This window comes from Lepidothrix coronata, unplaced genomic scaffold, assembly GCF_001604755.1.
Source record: "Lepidothrix coronata isolate B3197 unplaced genomic scaffold, Lepidothrix_coronata-1.0 Scaffold164, whole genome shotgun sequence".
Taxonomy (NCBI): Eukaryota; Metazoa; Chordata; class Aves; order Passeriformes; family Pipridae; genus Lepidothrix; species Lepidothrix coronata.
In genome coordinates this window covers 67,855-82,640 of record NW_016690344.1, presented here as the reverse complement: position 1 = coordinate 82,640, position 14,786 = coordinate 67,855, and the positions used below count along the sequence as shown (strand labels likewise).

At 39.9% G+C, this 14,786-nt stretch overlaps 1 protein-coding gene across 1 annotated transcript; it reads left to right on the top strand.

The window, feature by feature from the left end:
- The first annotated feature begins 8 nt into the window (after positions 1-8).
- On the top strand, positions 9-14,586 carry PPP2R3C (protein phosphatase 2 regulatory subunit B''gamma). Its single transcript, XM_017829392.1, has 13 exons — positions 9-98; positions 762-889; positions 2,008-2,112; positions 2,704-2,816; positions 3,619-3,716; positions 6,064-6,134; positions 6,865-6,997; positions 8,151-8,206; positions 8,280-8,355; positions 8,978-9,114; positions 10,755-10,892; positions 13,425-13,484; positions 14,147-14,586. Exons 1-13 carry the CDS (start codon positions 50-52, stop codon positions 14,333-14,335), a joined length of 1,353 nt encoding a protein of 450 aa, XP_017684881.1. The 5' UTR covers positions 9-49; the 3' UTR covers positions 14,336-14,586.
- Positions 14,587-14,786: the final 200 nt, after the last annotated feature.

The following is a 14,786-nucleotide window of genomic DNA, read 5'->3' as shown; positions in this document are numbered from 1 at the left end:
CGCGTCGGCGCGCACGCGCGCGGAGGCGGCCGGGCGGTCGCGCGGGGCCATGGAGTGGGAGCGGAAGCTGCGGGGCCGCCTGGCCGCGCGCCGCGCGCGTGAGTGCCCCGGGAGCGCGGAGCCGGCCGGGGAGCGTCGGGAGAGCGACCCGGGGCACCCGAATGGGGGGGCGGGGGCGGGGCCGGCGGGGCGAGCGTCGGCCTGTCTGGTGCTGCCGTGGTTCGCCTGTCCGGGCTCCCGCGGGGGTCGGACGGCTCCTGGAGCCTCCCTGCGGAGGAGCAGACGGGCCTGTTTTGGGGTCAGGGACAGCAGGGGCGGGGTGACGAGCCACGGGAGCTGCTCTGTCCAGGACGTGCCCCCGCGGCAGCCTTGGCTGGGAACGCTCTATTCGCGAGCGAGCGCACAGAGGTTGTGCGGGTGCGCAGGGACATCCCCGACCTGGCAGCAGGAAAGGCGATTGATGCTGCTGCTCGCAGTAAGCAGCACCGTAAACAACGCTGCCCCTGTGAAACAGGAACGCTGCTGCTCTGTCAGTCATCCCTGTGTATCTGCTACAATTGCATATCTTACTCAAAACGTATACGTGTGACACATTCTTATATAATTTATGTAATAGGCCTGTGCTCCATTAATTTCCGCCTAATATTTGTGTTAGTCAACAGCACAGCTGTATAAGCCTCAGTGTTAACTCTGTTTTTCAAGCGCCTTGTTACATTAGAGCTCTGAAGTACAGTGTGAAAATTCTTTTCTGTGTCAATCAGCCAAAAAGAGTGAACAAGAACTAAAAGATGAAGAAATGGAATTGTTCACAAAGTATTACATGGAATGGAAAGGAGGAAAAACAAGTGGCAATACATCATATACAAACATCCCACGATTTTACTACAGGGTAAGTGCAGTATCCAGATAAACTTTAACTGTTTTGCATTATAAAGAAAGTTTTGCTCCTTCAAAGAGACCCTGCAGCTTCAGAAGCTAAAGTAGATTGAAATCTGAGTGATGTGAATTGCTTAGCGTAATTTTTCGTTTTGTGCAGTTGTCAATTTCTGCAGTTTTAAATAATTACTAAATCTCATCAAAGGCCATGAAATAGTTTGCTCATCAGGCTGCTTGCTAAAGATAGGAAGTCCTCTTTCAGAGACACTTCCTGTTTTAACTAAATTTTGACATACTGGTGTTGTAAATCTGTATCTTCTGGTTCCTGTTTAGACACGATGGGATGCTGCTTCATGGAAACAGTGGGTCCTTGGTCTTGCAGACTGAACATAGATCTGTTGCTTGCATCACCCAGCAGAAATGTTTGGTCCAGTAACTTAGATATGAGATGAATCAGATTGGGATGGGAGCACAAGTTTGAAATCTGGATATTGCTGGTACTTGTCAACTTGATTGCTCAGCTGCTGTCTAACCTCTCATGGTCACATATTCCTTAGGGTCTTGCATTTCTGCCAATTAGGTTCTCAAGTACCTGTGTTTCAACTGATGAATACATAAGCAGCTCTCTAAGTTCCAATAGTGCTGTACAGTTCGGCACATGAATGCTGGCAGAACTTTCACACTAGGTGTTCTTCCATTTTATTTGTTGGCCATAACAAGTCTAGTAGACATTCACACTTTTGAGAGTCAGGCCTACCAAAAAACAGAAAGCACTGCTCTCTCCTGAGCAAAATCCCAATGGTAAATGTCATTTATGTGTGAGCCCTGGTACCTTGCAACCATGGGAAAGTGCTTATTGGGGAGGTTATCAGGTATGAGGTACATCTCCATCCCTTATGTTAAAGATATCCTGCTTTAAATAGATACATTAGTATTGAAATGGTTTGAGACAGTATGCAAATATTCCCTGTAGCAGAAGCAAGTACCACACAACATACTAAACAGTGGTTGACTGGCTATTTTCTGTCAAGTAAACAGCTTCATCAGAGTGTATGACTCAGGACTACCTAAGAGTACTTGCTTTGTAGTTTTTGAATGGTGCAGAAAATTAAAATGCCACAATGTTTCTAGCTGCCAGCTGAAGATGAAGTCTTGCTTCAGAAATTAAGAGAAGAATCTAGGGCTGTCTTTCTGCAAAGGAAGAGTAGAGAGCTGTTGGATAATGAAGAGCTGCAGGTATGAAAATATTTTCTGTATGTCTTGTAATGGCTTCTGAAACAATTTTGATTATCTCCTGTCAGAGTTTGATTATCTCCTGTTTGTGCACAGAATCTTGTGGTAAGGTGCTTTCTATTTAGGCACAGTGAGTGGTCGTGAAGTACGAGCTAAAGCTGAAGTGCTGCTGACACTTGGGCTGGTAGTGTCGGTGTAAAGCTGCCTCGTTATGACATATATGAGGACTAAATTAATGGCTTCTGGGTTTCCAGCATAATGAATGCAAAAGTGGGCCCAGATGATGAAGTAAGTTCTGTTTATGTATCACTGAGAGAGACTCCAAAGATGGTTGATTTTGCTGAAGTGCAAAGACAAAAGAGGCATGACCCTAGAAATCCTAGTGGGTGAGAGTGTGCATGTGTTTAACGCCAGTTTAAGGCAGTGGAAGTAGCACTTTCTTTCTTTTCTGGCTGAACTGACGATGTGTACTCATTAACTGAGAGAACCTTGCATCAAACCCACATTTTTGCTGAGTTTCTTAAACACTTTATCTTAAGCACAATCACATCTCTAGAAAGATATCTTCTTAACCAATTGTAAATACCTTTTAAGAATCTATGGTTTCTACTGGACAAACATCAGACATCACCAATGATTGGGGAAGAAGCAATGATCAATTATGAGAACTTCCTGAAAGTTGGTGAAAAAGCTGGACCAAAATGCAAGTAAGGCTTTCTTCACTTGTATATGCTCACTTTGGCTAAACCTAAGTGCTGCTCTAAGTTTTGGTTGCTAAAATAAATGGAAACAGTTTAATGGTGAGATAAAATCATGTCCATGTAGTTACCAATGAACTAGTTGCTTTACATCCTTGTAACAGTGTATTGCTCTGCATCGCCGAGGGAACTTTATCGTTGACAGAGATACTTGGAAAAGCAGTGCTGCATCCTTTTGAAGAAGAAATTTTTATCAGCATTGGTATTTTTATGATGTTAGTGGTCAGTATACCGCACATTTTGTATTTGAACTGGAAATTACATCTCCAGAGATATTGCCTAACCTTCCCTATCTTCTGATGCAGAATTTCCTGCCAGGTGTTCTGTGTACGGCATACAGTGAATGTTACTTCTTTATGCTCCTCCTGGAGGTGGCTGTTGTGCACATAGCTTTGTGATTCAGTTTTGGGCAAAAGCAGATTAATTGTCAGTGCTAGCAGTTCCATTTCTGTGCATGTTGTTGTAGAAGATTTTAAGCTACCAAACATACTGTACTAAAGAGAAATTAAGTTGACTAAAGGCTCCCAAAACTCCCACATCACTGAAGAGTCATGAGCAGCAAAGGCAGCTGCTTTTTAATGAGTTTACCATTGTTACTTGGTAGGATCCCACTTGATGAGTGTAATGTTAGCACATTATGTGTTGTTAAAACATTATTTTACAGTATCTGTAAATTTCAAATACTGTAACTGGATCTGTCAGTGCAGTGTAATCAGATGCATAGAAGTAGCTTTGTGTTTATGTTTTACAGGCAGTTTTTCACAGCGAAGATCTTTGCTAAATTACTCCATAATGATCCTTATGGGAGGATATCTATCATGCAGTTTTTCAATTATGTCATGCGAAAAGGTTAGTCGATACTTCTGTGTTAAAGAGAAGTTGTTTTAGGGCTATTTTCAGTTTTATTAATTACTTGATGTTCTCTTCAACAGCAGTGAGATCTAGCCCTTAACTGCAAATGCTGTTTTCTTGGAGGCTTGTGATTTTTTTTCTGGTTACTAGGAGGTGGGAATCCACCCTGCCTCTGAAATCCACTTCTCTCCAGCCAGAGATATCCTTGATCTGTTTATTATATATATTGCTGCTTATTATATATATTGTTACTCTGATTTCCTTTATTCGGGCAATACTGTGAAGTGCAAAACAATAAAGTTCCATGGCAAGTGTGATCCTAACCACTGTGATCAGGCAGATAGCTTTGTTTGTTGTTTTTCCTTCTGCAGAGAGGTATTGTCTATGTTGTCTAACTGCGTTTGTCAAATATGTCAGTACGTTTCTCTGCTTGTCACTGTAGCCTTACTGTATATTCAGCTATTTTTTTATTGTAATTAACCACTTGGGCTGAAAAATGCGTTTTAAATCTTTATTAGATCTTATTTAAAAACATTACGCTGGCTAGCAGAAAGGAAGGTTGTCTCATTGTCTTTTGCCCTGGCTCCTGTGTTCTTAGATCTGCTAGAGCCTTTGGGAGAGGAGAACGACACCTTTCTTGGAGCAGCTCAGCCTGCTTAACTTAAAATCTTCTAGTGCAAGGGATGAGAGATGTGTTGAGCAGGAAACATGGCGTGCAGATGTGCACAGTATGCAAGAAAGGAGGAACAGACCCATTTCCAACAACAAACCCAAAGCTGCAGGATAGGAGACTTGTGAAGAAGTCTGAAAATTGTGTGCATTCCAAAAAGGCCTACCTGGCTGGACGCAACAGAGGTTCTTTCAGAGCTTTGTTTCACCCAGAAGTTTTTTAAGTCTTGTGTATTTATGGTGTTACCTTTTTCTAAACAAACAAAAAAAGAGCCACCATCACCAAATCACTTCATGATCGGTGATGCACTTACCTTTAAATTTAACCAACAAAGAAGCAGCCTCACTGTATAACCTCTGCCATCTCTGAGGGACACTTAGGCCACCTTGAGAAACACTTACCTGGAAGAGATGAATGTTATGAAGGACAGCTTGTACTACATAAGAGGAATTTTTGAATGGTTTCTTCATAAAATGGTAGTTAAATTTAACATTGAGTATGTGAATAATAGTTTTTATGCCTAATCTATACTTCATCACTGTTACAGTATTTTAACAATGGCTTCAAGGCCATTGTCCTTTAGACTGTATAATTAATGTGTCTTCTCATTGCAAAAGAGATGCTTGTGCTATTCTAATTCTCTTCTTGTAAACCAGAAGCGAGGGCAGGACCTTTGGCTGTAGCTGCAGTGTCTTGTGCTATACAGAGGGTTGTAGCAATCTGTATATGACATTGTACAGCTGTTTAATGCAGTGAAAATGCACTGCTACACATCTCTCTAAATCAGTGGAGAGAATGAATCTGTATAATTTCATGTAGCCAACAATGTGTGCTTGCAGCCCAGAAGGCCAACCGTATCCCGGGCTGCATCAAAAACAGCATGGCCAGCAGGGTAAGGGAGGTGATTCTCCCCCTCACCTCTGAGACTCGTGAGACCCCACCTGGAGTCAGCACAAGAAGGACATTAATCTTTTCTGTGATGATAGTCTGAGACAGAGTTAGGGTTGTTCAGCCTGGAGAAGGGAAAGCTCTGGGGAACCGTCATTGTGGCCTTTCAGTACTTAAAGGGACCGTATGAAAGAGAGGGATAGTGACTTCTTACGTGTGCAGATAGTGATAGGACAAGGGGGAGCAGTTCTAAATTAAAAGAGGAGGCATTTGATTAGATGTTAGCAGGAAATTCTTTACTCAGAGGGTGGTGAGGCACTGGAACAGGTTGTCCAGAGGGGTTGTGGATACACTATCGCTGAAGTGTTCAAGGCCAGGTTGGATGGAGCTTTGAGGAACCTGATGTAGTGGGTGGCATCTCTGCCTATGGGGGGGATAGGGGAGTGTTGGAATTGGATGAATCTTTAAGGTCCCTTCCAATCCAAGCCATTAAATGATATAAGAAAGAAAATGTGTTGTCTGCTCTGCCATTTTTCACATCTAGTTGTTATAATGCAGTCTTGGCCACAGGTTACCGTGTATTACCAGTGACTCTTACAAAAATTAAAGACTGAAACAGTGTTTCTAGGCAGTACATGACATGGCTTTGCTTAAATCTCAGAGAAATGGGAAGAGGCACTTAATATCTGACTGTGCCTTATGGCCTCTAGAACAACTTCAAATTTTGGTGAGAACTGAAAAGCCCCATGGATTTCTCACATTTTAATTCTGTTTTCTGTTTCACAGTATGGCTTCATCAGACAAGAATAGGTCTCAGTTTATATGATGTGGCAGGACAAGGCTACCTCAGAGAATCAGTGAGTAAATTCTTGATTAATTTCATGTCTCTTTTTAATCAAATGACAGAGCATCAGAAAGAGTCCAGTTTTGTTCTTGTCTTGTCTCGTAAAAGTATCATAATGTAGATTTGGGGCAGGCACATTTGTTTGGATAAATAACAATTCATGTATTCTAGAGATTTGGTGGTGACAGTGCTGCTAGCCTTTTTAGCATATGGGTAATTGTCTGAAAAAGGAGACTATAGTTTCATGAGACTAAGGTTTCACGTCATTAGCACTTCACTAGATTTAGCAGGATATAGTAAAAATCACAAATTATTCATTCTTCAGTGAATTATTCTCCTGTTCTAACAGGAATTAATATTAGAAAATAAATTAAAATGCCTTAGTTACCACTCTACTTTAAAAAAAATATCAAAGAATATTCAGCAATGTAGTAATCCAATTAGGAGTTATGCATTGATATTTGAAAAAGGTACAGTTGAATGCATTTATATTTACATGTAAATATCATGTCCTTTGTAAATTCTGCTTTATTAGTGGATTGTTTCAGTAATGGAATCACATGTGCACATATATGATCTGGGGTTTCTTTCACAGAGACAAAAGCTTTTTTACCTGCTTTCATGCTCTTTCCTGCATTGTCACAGGACCGTATTTTTAACAAAGCGTACTTGAAAGTCAAGGTGGAATGCAGCAAGCATGCAACAATAGTAGTGTTTAAAACTTTTCTTTCTTAATTCTGCAGGATTTAGAAAACTATATTTTGGAGCTAATCCCTACTTTGCCACAACTGGATGGCTTAGAAAAATCTTTTTACTCCTTCTATGTCTGCACAGCGGTTAGAAAGTTCTTCTTCTTTCTGGATCCTCTCAGAACAGGTAGGTCCATATTTTCAAAATTCTAAATATGCCGGAGATTTTCACTTGTAAAATGTTTCCACTGAAGCTACTTGTGTTTTCAAAGTAAAGTGTACTTGTCCTTGTAGGCTTTTGTTCAGCATTTGAAGATTAATCTGCACTGAAGACCATGAGTCTTTATTGTGGGTCTAATAATCTGCTTTTATGGCAAATTAATTTCTGTGAGATGACTCTATAATACCACAACTGATGGGTATCTTATATAAACTGATAAATAAGATGTTTTTTCATTATAATGCACCATCAGCAGTAGCTAATTTTGTAAGTCTTTTGGGTGAATAGAAAACACAGCCAGAAACAGACAACTGCTTGCCAGAACATCCACAGAGCTGTGGAAATGCTCTAGAATGGTCGTAGCGATGTGCTTCTCCTGTGATTAAATTTGTGTGCACCATGTAGACCCACTAGAAAAGGTTTGCAGTTAAGGCTGCTACTCCTTGTAACAGGTGTAGCTCCCTTGGAGAACAGTTTTTTCCTATGCTCTTGATTTAAGTCACAAACTGCAGGTGTTTTCAAGATCTAGCTGTGCCACTTGTAAACATCAGAATTGTGTGGGCAGTAGCCTCTGGCAGAAGTGATTACAAACATGTAGAGAGGGTGTGTGGGGAAGTTATAGTGCCATTATTTTACTCAGCTCAGTGTCAGTGCGCCAGTCAGAGCTTCACCAGCGGAAGTGCATTCTGCCACCTTAGCTTTGTGTCACATCTGTAGTTTCTGAAGATGTAAAAATATCACATCACTTAAGATACTTTATTATTTCAACAAATTTTTTAAGCATGCATTCTTTACGCTTTTTATTTTACACATTGAGTTGATTGTTTTACACACACATTTTTTATTTAGTTTTCTGGCTTTTAAGGCTTCAGGGTAACTCCTACCAGTGTCAGGCTAGTTTTATTCAGTCACTGTAAAAGGTATTTTTATTTTATCTCTTAAATTAGAGCCTTATCCTTGATGTTAGAAGTTAGTTTTGTTTAGTTTTGTTTTTTTTTTAAAAGTAATTTTTTTCTTCTCAGAATGCTTCTTTCTGAAGTAGAACCACCTAAATGAGAACAGTCAAATGGATGTGTTGGCGGAGCAACTATTAAAATGTATTTTCCTTTTCTTGCTGCAGGGAAGATAAAGATACAGGATATTTTAGCTTGCAGCTTCCTGGATGATTTACTGGAGGTAAAGATCTCTTAGCATATACTATTGTATTTTAATTTACTCTTTCTGAATTCTAACTTTATGTTTCGCTTAGTTAAGGGATGAAGAACTCTCTAAAGAAAGTCAGGAAACAAACTGGTTTTCTGCTCCTTCTGCATTAAGAGTTTATGGTAGGTTCCTTTACATGTGAATGCTTTTCTTCTCTCCTCTCTGCCTTGTATGGCTTACTCACATTATAAGTGTTATTTTTTCCTCTGTCACGTTATCCTCGTGCTAACTTGTCTTTTCAAATCCTGTAGCCATCCTTTCAGTGTATCTTCCTGACCTTGTTCACAGTTTCAGTTCTCTGCTATTGCTTTTTATCACAGTTTTATAATGTCACCTTGTGCTTGTTGCACAAGATACAAGATTCCTCTGTAACCTTCTCTTTTGACTGTTCTGTTCATGCTTTTGCATCATCTTTAGCTCTTTTTTCATGCTTAAAAATAATATGCTCTGTTTAAAGTAATATGGTCTTAGCCTTCTGCTCTTTTCTCTGTATACCCAGCTATTACCTAGGTTAGAACTACTAACACCTCATTATGGGAATCACACTTCCTCTCCTGCCATGATCTATGCTCATTTGTGATGCTTTATGAATATTATTGTGAATCTAGCATATTCCCACTTAGCTGCATTAATTTTATGATGGAAATTAAATAACTATTGAAATGATAACTTTTCTTTCTCTGTTGAAATAGTTCTCTGTTGATAGAGGTATATTATGGTTTGCTCTCAATATCTCCTCCCTAGGTCAGTACTTAAACCTTGATAAAGATCACAATGGCATGCTCAGCAAAGAAGAACTGTCCCGATATGGAACAGGGACTCTGACCAACATATTTTTGGATCGTGTCTTTCAGGAATGCTTAACTTATGATGGTGAAATGGTAATCACATATTTTCACTTTGTTCACAACATGAAAGCTTTGGCTTGTTGAGTTGGGAAATGTCTAACAATCAGTATCTTTGGAACTAAAGCATAGCTTGAGGTAAAGGAACTTTGGTTTATCATTGTGCACACAAATGACCACGCAGCATATTAGAAAATTAATTTTCTTAACAGCAAGGTGAGTGCAGTGTGACTTAAAGGTAAGTTGCTTGTTTCAAAAAGCGGAGATGATACAGAATCAAGACATCTTAGGATAAAATCTCTTGTAGATTCAGTAACAGAAGTGCATGTTGAAAAAAAGTATAGCTGTAGGAATGCTTTTTAGTTACACGATTCTTTAAAAAGAACCAAAGACAAGTGGCACACCTGAAACTAGTGCAAGTGAGCTAACCTGTCCACTTCTTCATGGAGACAACAGTGTTTTTCATTGTAAGCTTTCCGTAGCTGTGAAAAATGAGAATTCTAACTTAGAGTTAAAATAACACCTTCTTATCTATATATTTTTAAAGCTTTACTTAATGTTCAGCCTTGAAACAACTTAATTGTTGTTTGCATTCAGATGACTGAAATGTAAAGCGATAAATTACAGATTCTATATACAGCCCTTCTGCCACCGTAGCAGTTGTTTAGTAGAAACATAATCGAGGTCATTAGAGATCTCTTAATTGCCCTTTTCTGGACTTGTAACAGTAGGTTCATCTCTCTCTTGCATGGGAGAGACCAGAGCAGGACCAGTGCTCATATGTAGTCTAAGCAGTGCTGAGTAGAGAAGGATCACCCTCCTCATCTTGCTAGCGAAGTTTTTTCCTAATGCAGCTGAGGATGCTGTCAGCAGCCTTTACTGCAAGGGCCTGTTGCAGAGCTGCTTTCTGACTAGTCAGCCCCCAGCATGTACAGGTACATGGGGTTATTCCTCCCCAAATGCAGGATTTTGCATGTTCGTTGCTCTGTTGAGCTTGATGAGGCTCCTGTTAGCCCCTGTTTCCAGCCTGTCAAACTCCCTCTGAATGGCAGCACAACCCTCTGGTGTTAAGGTGAACAGGGCTATTATATACTGAAGGATTTCTGTCCTTGTCACAACTTTATCTTCATTGGGAAACCAAGAATCAGTACTAATGAAAAAGAAAAGTGGGATACTTATTTGTAATGTTTACTTATGTTTTTATACCATGTGATTTGCCAAACCACCAACTCTGGTCTAAGGATTATATACTTAATTGGCCGTATAGTTCACTGTTGGGTAACAGTAGGCTTACTGCCACCACACATTTAATTTGTAATTAAAACCTTTTATATGGTTTTTCTTCACTAGTTGGGTATGTTCAGCAGTCTAGAGATATATTAAAAATTGTCTAAAAGTGTATATATAGCATATATAGTGTATGTATAGTTTAATTTTGATTTATGCTTGGAATCCTATTTTGCTTCTAAAATAACAGGATTTCCTATCATCATCAGTCATTAAAAACTAACTTTTCTGTTCACATTAGTGGTGGCAGCCATTTTCTATTTCATGTTGTCTTTTTCAGAAAATAGACTGGGCCCCCTACAATGAAATAGCTGCCAATTATAGAGTTCCTGCTTGCAAAATCAATTTAGAAAGAAGACTGTAATAAACATGATTGTATCTACTTCTAGGACTATAAAACCTACCTGGACTTTGTGCTCGCATTAGAAAACAGAAAGGAGCCTGCAGCTCTGCAATATGTTTTCAAACTGCTTGATATAGAGAACAAAGGACACCTGAATGTCTTTTCCCTTAACTGTTTCTTTAGGGTAAGTCTCTTTATACAAGTAGGCCATTTTCTGTGTTTATAGTGTTATAGCCTATGTACTTCTGCATGCAGATCTGCAGGAAATCACTTTAAATTACCAATAGCCAGAGGGAGGCTAGTAATGACTTTTAAGAAGATTTAAAATTTAAAAAAAAAAAACCAACCCAAAAATTGGAAAGATTTCAAAAGGTATTTTCAGCAATTTATCTGCAGTTGAAATTAACTGATTTTGGTTAGGAAAAGTATTTTCTATTGATTTGGGTTTGTTTTTTAATTGGAATTGTCCTAAAATTGCCTAATAATTACCTATTAAAATCTCTTATGATGGTTATAATTGGTTATTGCCATTGGTTTTAATTTCCACTGTAATCCTAAAATTCAGTAGAAGAAACGAAAATAATGAAATGCAGTGATGGGCCAGTACAGCTGGGGGATTTTTCATTCACTGTATTGCTTGCAAAAAGCTTCTGCATTTTTACCTGTTGTTTCCAGAATCGATTTTAAATAGATTTTATAGGAAAGTTTTGTTTTGTTTAACAAACAAACACCACCCACCCCAGCCCCACACAAAAAAACCCCCAACAAACCAAATAGACAAAAAAAGGAAAAACAAAACCCAATTTTTTTTCTTTTAGTGCCTTGGAACCACCTAATAAATTATGTGGAATGGACCTTTGGAGGTCACCTGCTCCGTCTGCTCAGAGCAGGCCCAGCTTCATCGCTAGGTTGAGTTGCTCAGAGCCTTGTCCGGGCAAATTTTGAATCTCTCCAGAGAGGGAGACTCTGTAGCCTGTTTGGGTAGTCAGTGCATTCTGTTTTTTGACTACCCTGGCTGAGAAGAGTTTTCCCCTTACCCCTTCTCCCACTTTTGTCTAATTGGACTGCCTCTTGCTGCAGTCAGTGTGCACTGCCTCGCCCTTTCACTGTGCGTCTCCAAGACAGTCTTGCTATGTTGTCTCTAACCACCTGCTAGGTAGTTGAAGGTAGTAATTAGATTTTCCTCACCTGCTCTTCAGGGGAATTAATCCCCATCTCAAACCTCTCCTCTCAGCTGTGCTGTGCTGTAGCCCCCGAAGCATGCTGATAGCCCTCTACTAGGTTCCCACTGGGTTGTCAGTGTCTCATAAAGGGGAGCCCAGAGCTGTGAGGCTGAATCTGGAGTACTGTGCCAAATGTTGTCAGGAGGAACAATCATTTCCCTGAACCTGCTAGGTGTGCTTGTACTAATGCAGCCCAGTATTTATCTGCCTTCATCACTACAAGGTCACCCTGCAAATTCCTATTCAACTTCCTGTGGACCGAGACGTCCAGCACCTTTCCTTCCAAGCTGCTCCAGCCAGCTGGCCCAAGGAGCATTCTGCTGCATGGAGTCATTCTGCTGCAGGACCAGGCAGGAGTTCTGTGTGTGCCTTTTGAACTTCATCATGAACTTCGTTTAGTAGTTGTAGCTGCCTTATATGCTTCATGGGCAGCTGTCAGATGATGGCTTGGCAATACTAAGCATCCTAGGGAAACTAAGCAATGACTTGTCTTCCCTCCCTGCTTTTACAGCTCACTATTTTCCCAGCGCTTGCTCCGGTTCCGTTCATGTGGATATAGGATTCAGGGAGGCCAGGGGCCATATCAACTGTCTCTCATTTTAATAAAGGCTGTTAATTTACAGGTTTACATTTTACAAAAACATGAACTTTAGTGTTGTCATAGTACATAAGTGATTCTAATATGAAAGCAATTTAACAAGGTAATTTTGCATTAGTTATGGTGGCATAGCTGTTTTTGTGCATGTCTTCAGTTACATACTACTCTATGGCTTAGTTATTGAAAAAGCTCCTTCACTACAGCAAATACTTGATCGTACTCCAAAATGTGTCCCTCCTTTCAAGTTTTGGACATGGAATGTTGTGAGTTTTCCTTGAAATCAGAACAGTTCCTTTTGGCTCTGAATAGTTGCTTTCCTGCTAGTGTTGTGTGTGAACAGGTCAGCACCTGCAGAGGCTGTGCTGATACAACTATGCTGACAAGGCTGCGCCCCTTGTGCTAGTGAAACATTTTTGTTTATAGTTGTTCCTTGAAGACATAGGTTTGGTGATGCAGGTGTTTAAACAGTACCACATTAAAAGAATTAATTTGTCTTTCTGCTGATTGGTCTTTTCCCTTCTCTCTTTTCCTACTCTGTATTTCATACTGTGTCAGAAAATGTAACCTTCTGGTTAGGGTGTATTAGTACCTTAAGTTTTGAGTGTTGAGGGATAATATTCAAGTGTCTGAATATCCCATTTGCAGAGTGCTAAAACGCTGGTTGTAATGAAAGTGGGATTCTTATCATACGCATTAAGAAGTGTGAACCTGAGATGTGTATCACTGATAATGCCTTAACTCACCTCTGCCTTACCTATGGAAGAAAAATGATTCCAAGCTGTACCATGAATGCTTTGTTACAGGGCAATACAGCTTAAGATGGAGAAGCATTAAAAATTTTCACACAGTGTCAGTATATACTGCACTAGCCATTCATAACTTCTTTTTTTTCTAGGCTATTCAGGAACAAATGAAAATTCATGGACAAGAACCAGTTTCTTTTCAGGATGTCAAGGTTAGCTTTACTGAATAAAGTATTACATGAAATCTTTGAATAAGCATTTTGTAATTTAATTACACCGTGGTTTCTAGGTTTTGTATAACTGCTTGCAGAGTAGTAGAGATGAACTGGCTTGTCCTACTCATAGGTTTGAAAATGTCTTTCTATTCAGCTGTTGCTCTGTAAGATACTTGTTAAATACATGTTGCTTTTTCTCACACCTGAAGGAACTTGCTAAGTCCATTTTACAGTTCAGGATCATCCCTTGGGAGTGGGGGGGGCAGACTGGTGACTTAAAAAGCAGCTTATAAAACTGTCTTTATTACTGTCTACTTTATATTTAGCAGTTTTAGTACTTAAAAAAAAAAAAAGTACGAGAGCTTCTACAAAAGTTAGCTTATACAAGTGAACAGAGTTTTTCCTATTGCCACTTTGAAGCAAAAGCCTCCTCAGTAAGGAAGATTCTTATTTGAGAGGTGGGAGCTGACCACACTGCTCCTAACTGTAGCCAGTTAGTGTGCTTTGTATCATAAGTGCTTTGGGACTTAGTAGCTGCTTTTTTGTAAATTGGTGTGGGTGGCACTAGTTACCCAAAGATCATACGGTATGAAATAGCCATTATTCTGCTCATTAATATGGGGGGGGGGTTTCTCCCAATTTTGACTTTTCTTTCATAGGATGAAATCTTTGATATGGTGAAGCCTAAGGACCCTTACAAAATCTCCCTTCAAGACTTGATCAATAGCAGTCAAGGAGACACTGTTACCAGCATTCTAATTGACCTGAATGGGTTCTGGACATACGAGAACAGAGAGGTCCTTGTGGCAAGTGATAATGACAACACTGCTGATGTTGATGATGCGTGACTTCGAACTGGAGCAGACTGTATCCACAGAGATATCTTAATCTAATGCACCAACCGTTGGGAGCTGGAAACATTCATTATCTGAATCAATTCCTCTTCCATTTCACTTCCCTCCCCTTCCCACCTTGCCCCCACGTATGATGTAAAATGCGGTACAGGCAGGAATCACAGAAATAATTTCTGAAACCAGAAAAAGCAAGCGTTAAGAGGCAAAAATTATCTTTTTTTAAAAATAAATATTTTTTGACTTTTTTCATGTGTAATAAGCCCTATTCTTTTTTAAATATGATATTCTAAGTGTGAATATATCCTGAAAGTAAGGATGTGGTTCTTGGTGTCTTCAGCACTGGTGTCTTGGTGTCTTCAGCCATTCCAAGCCTCCCACTGCATTCTGTATGGCTTCCTCTAATGACAGCACTGTTGAGTACTCTGTTGTGAAAGCAGTCTTCAGT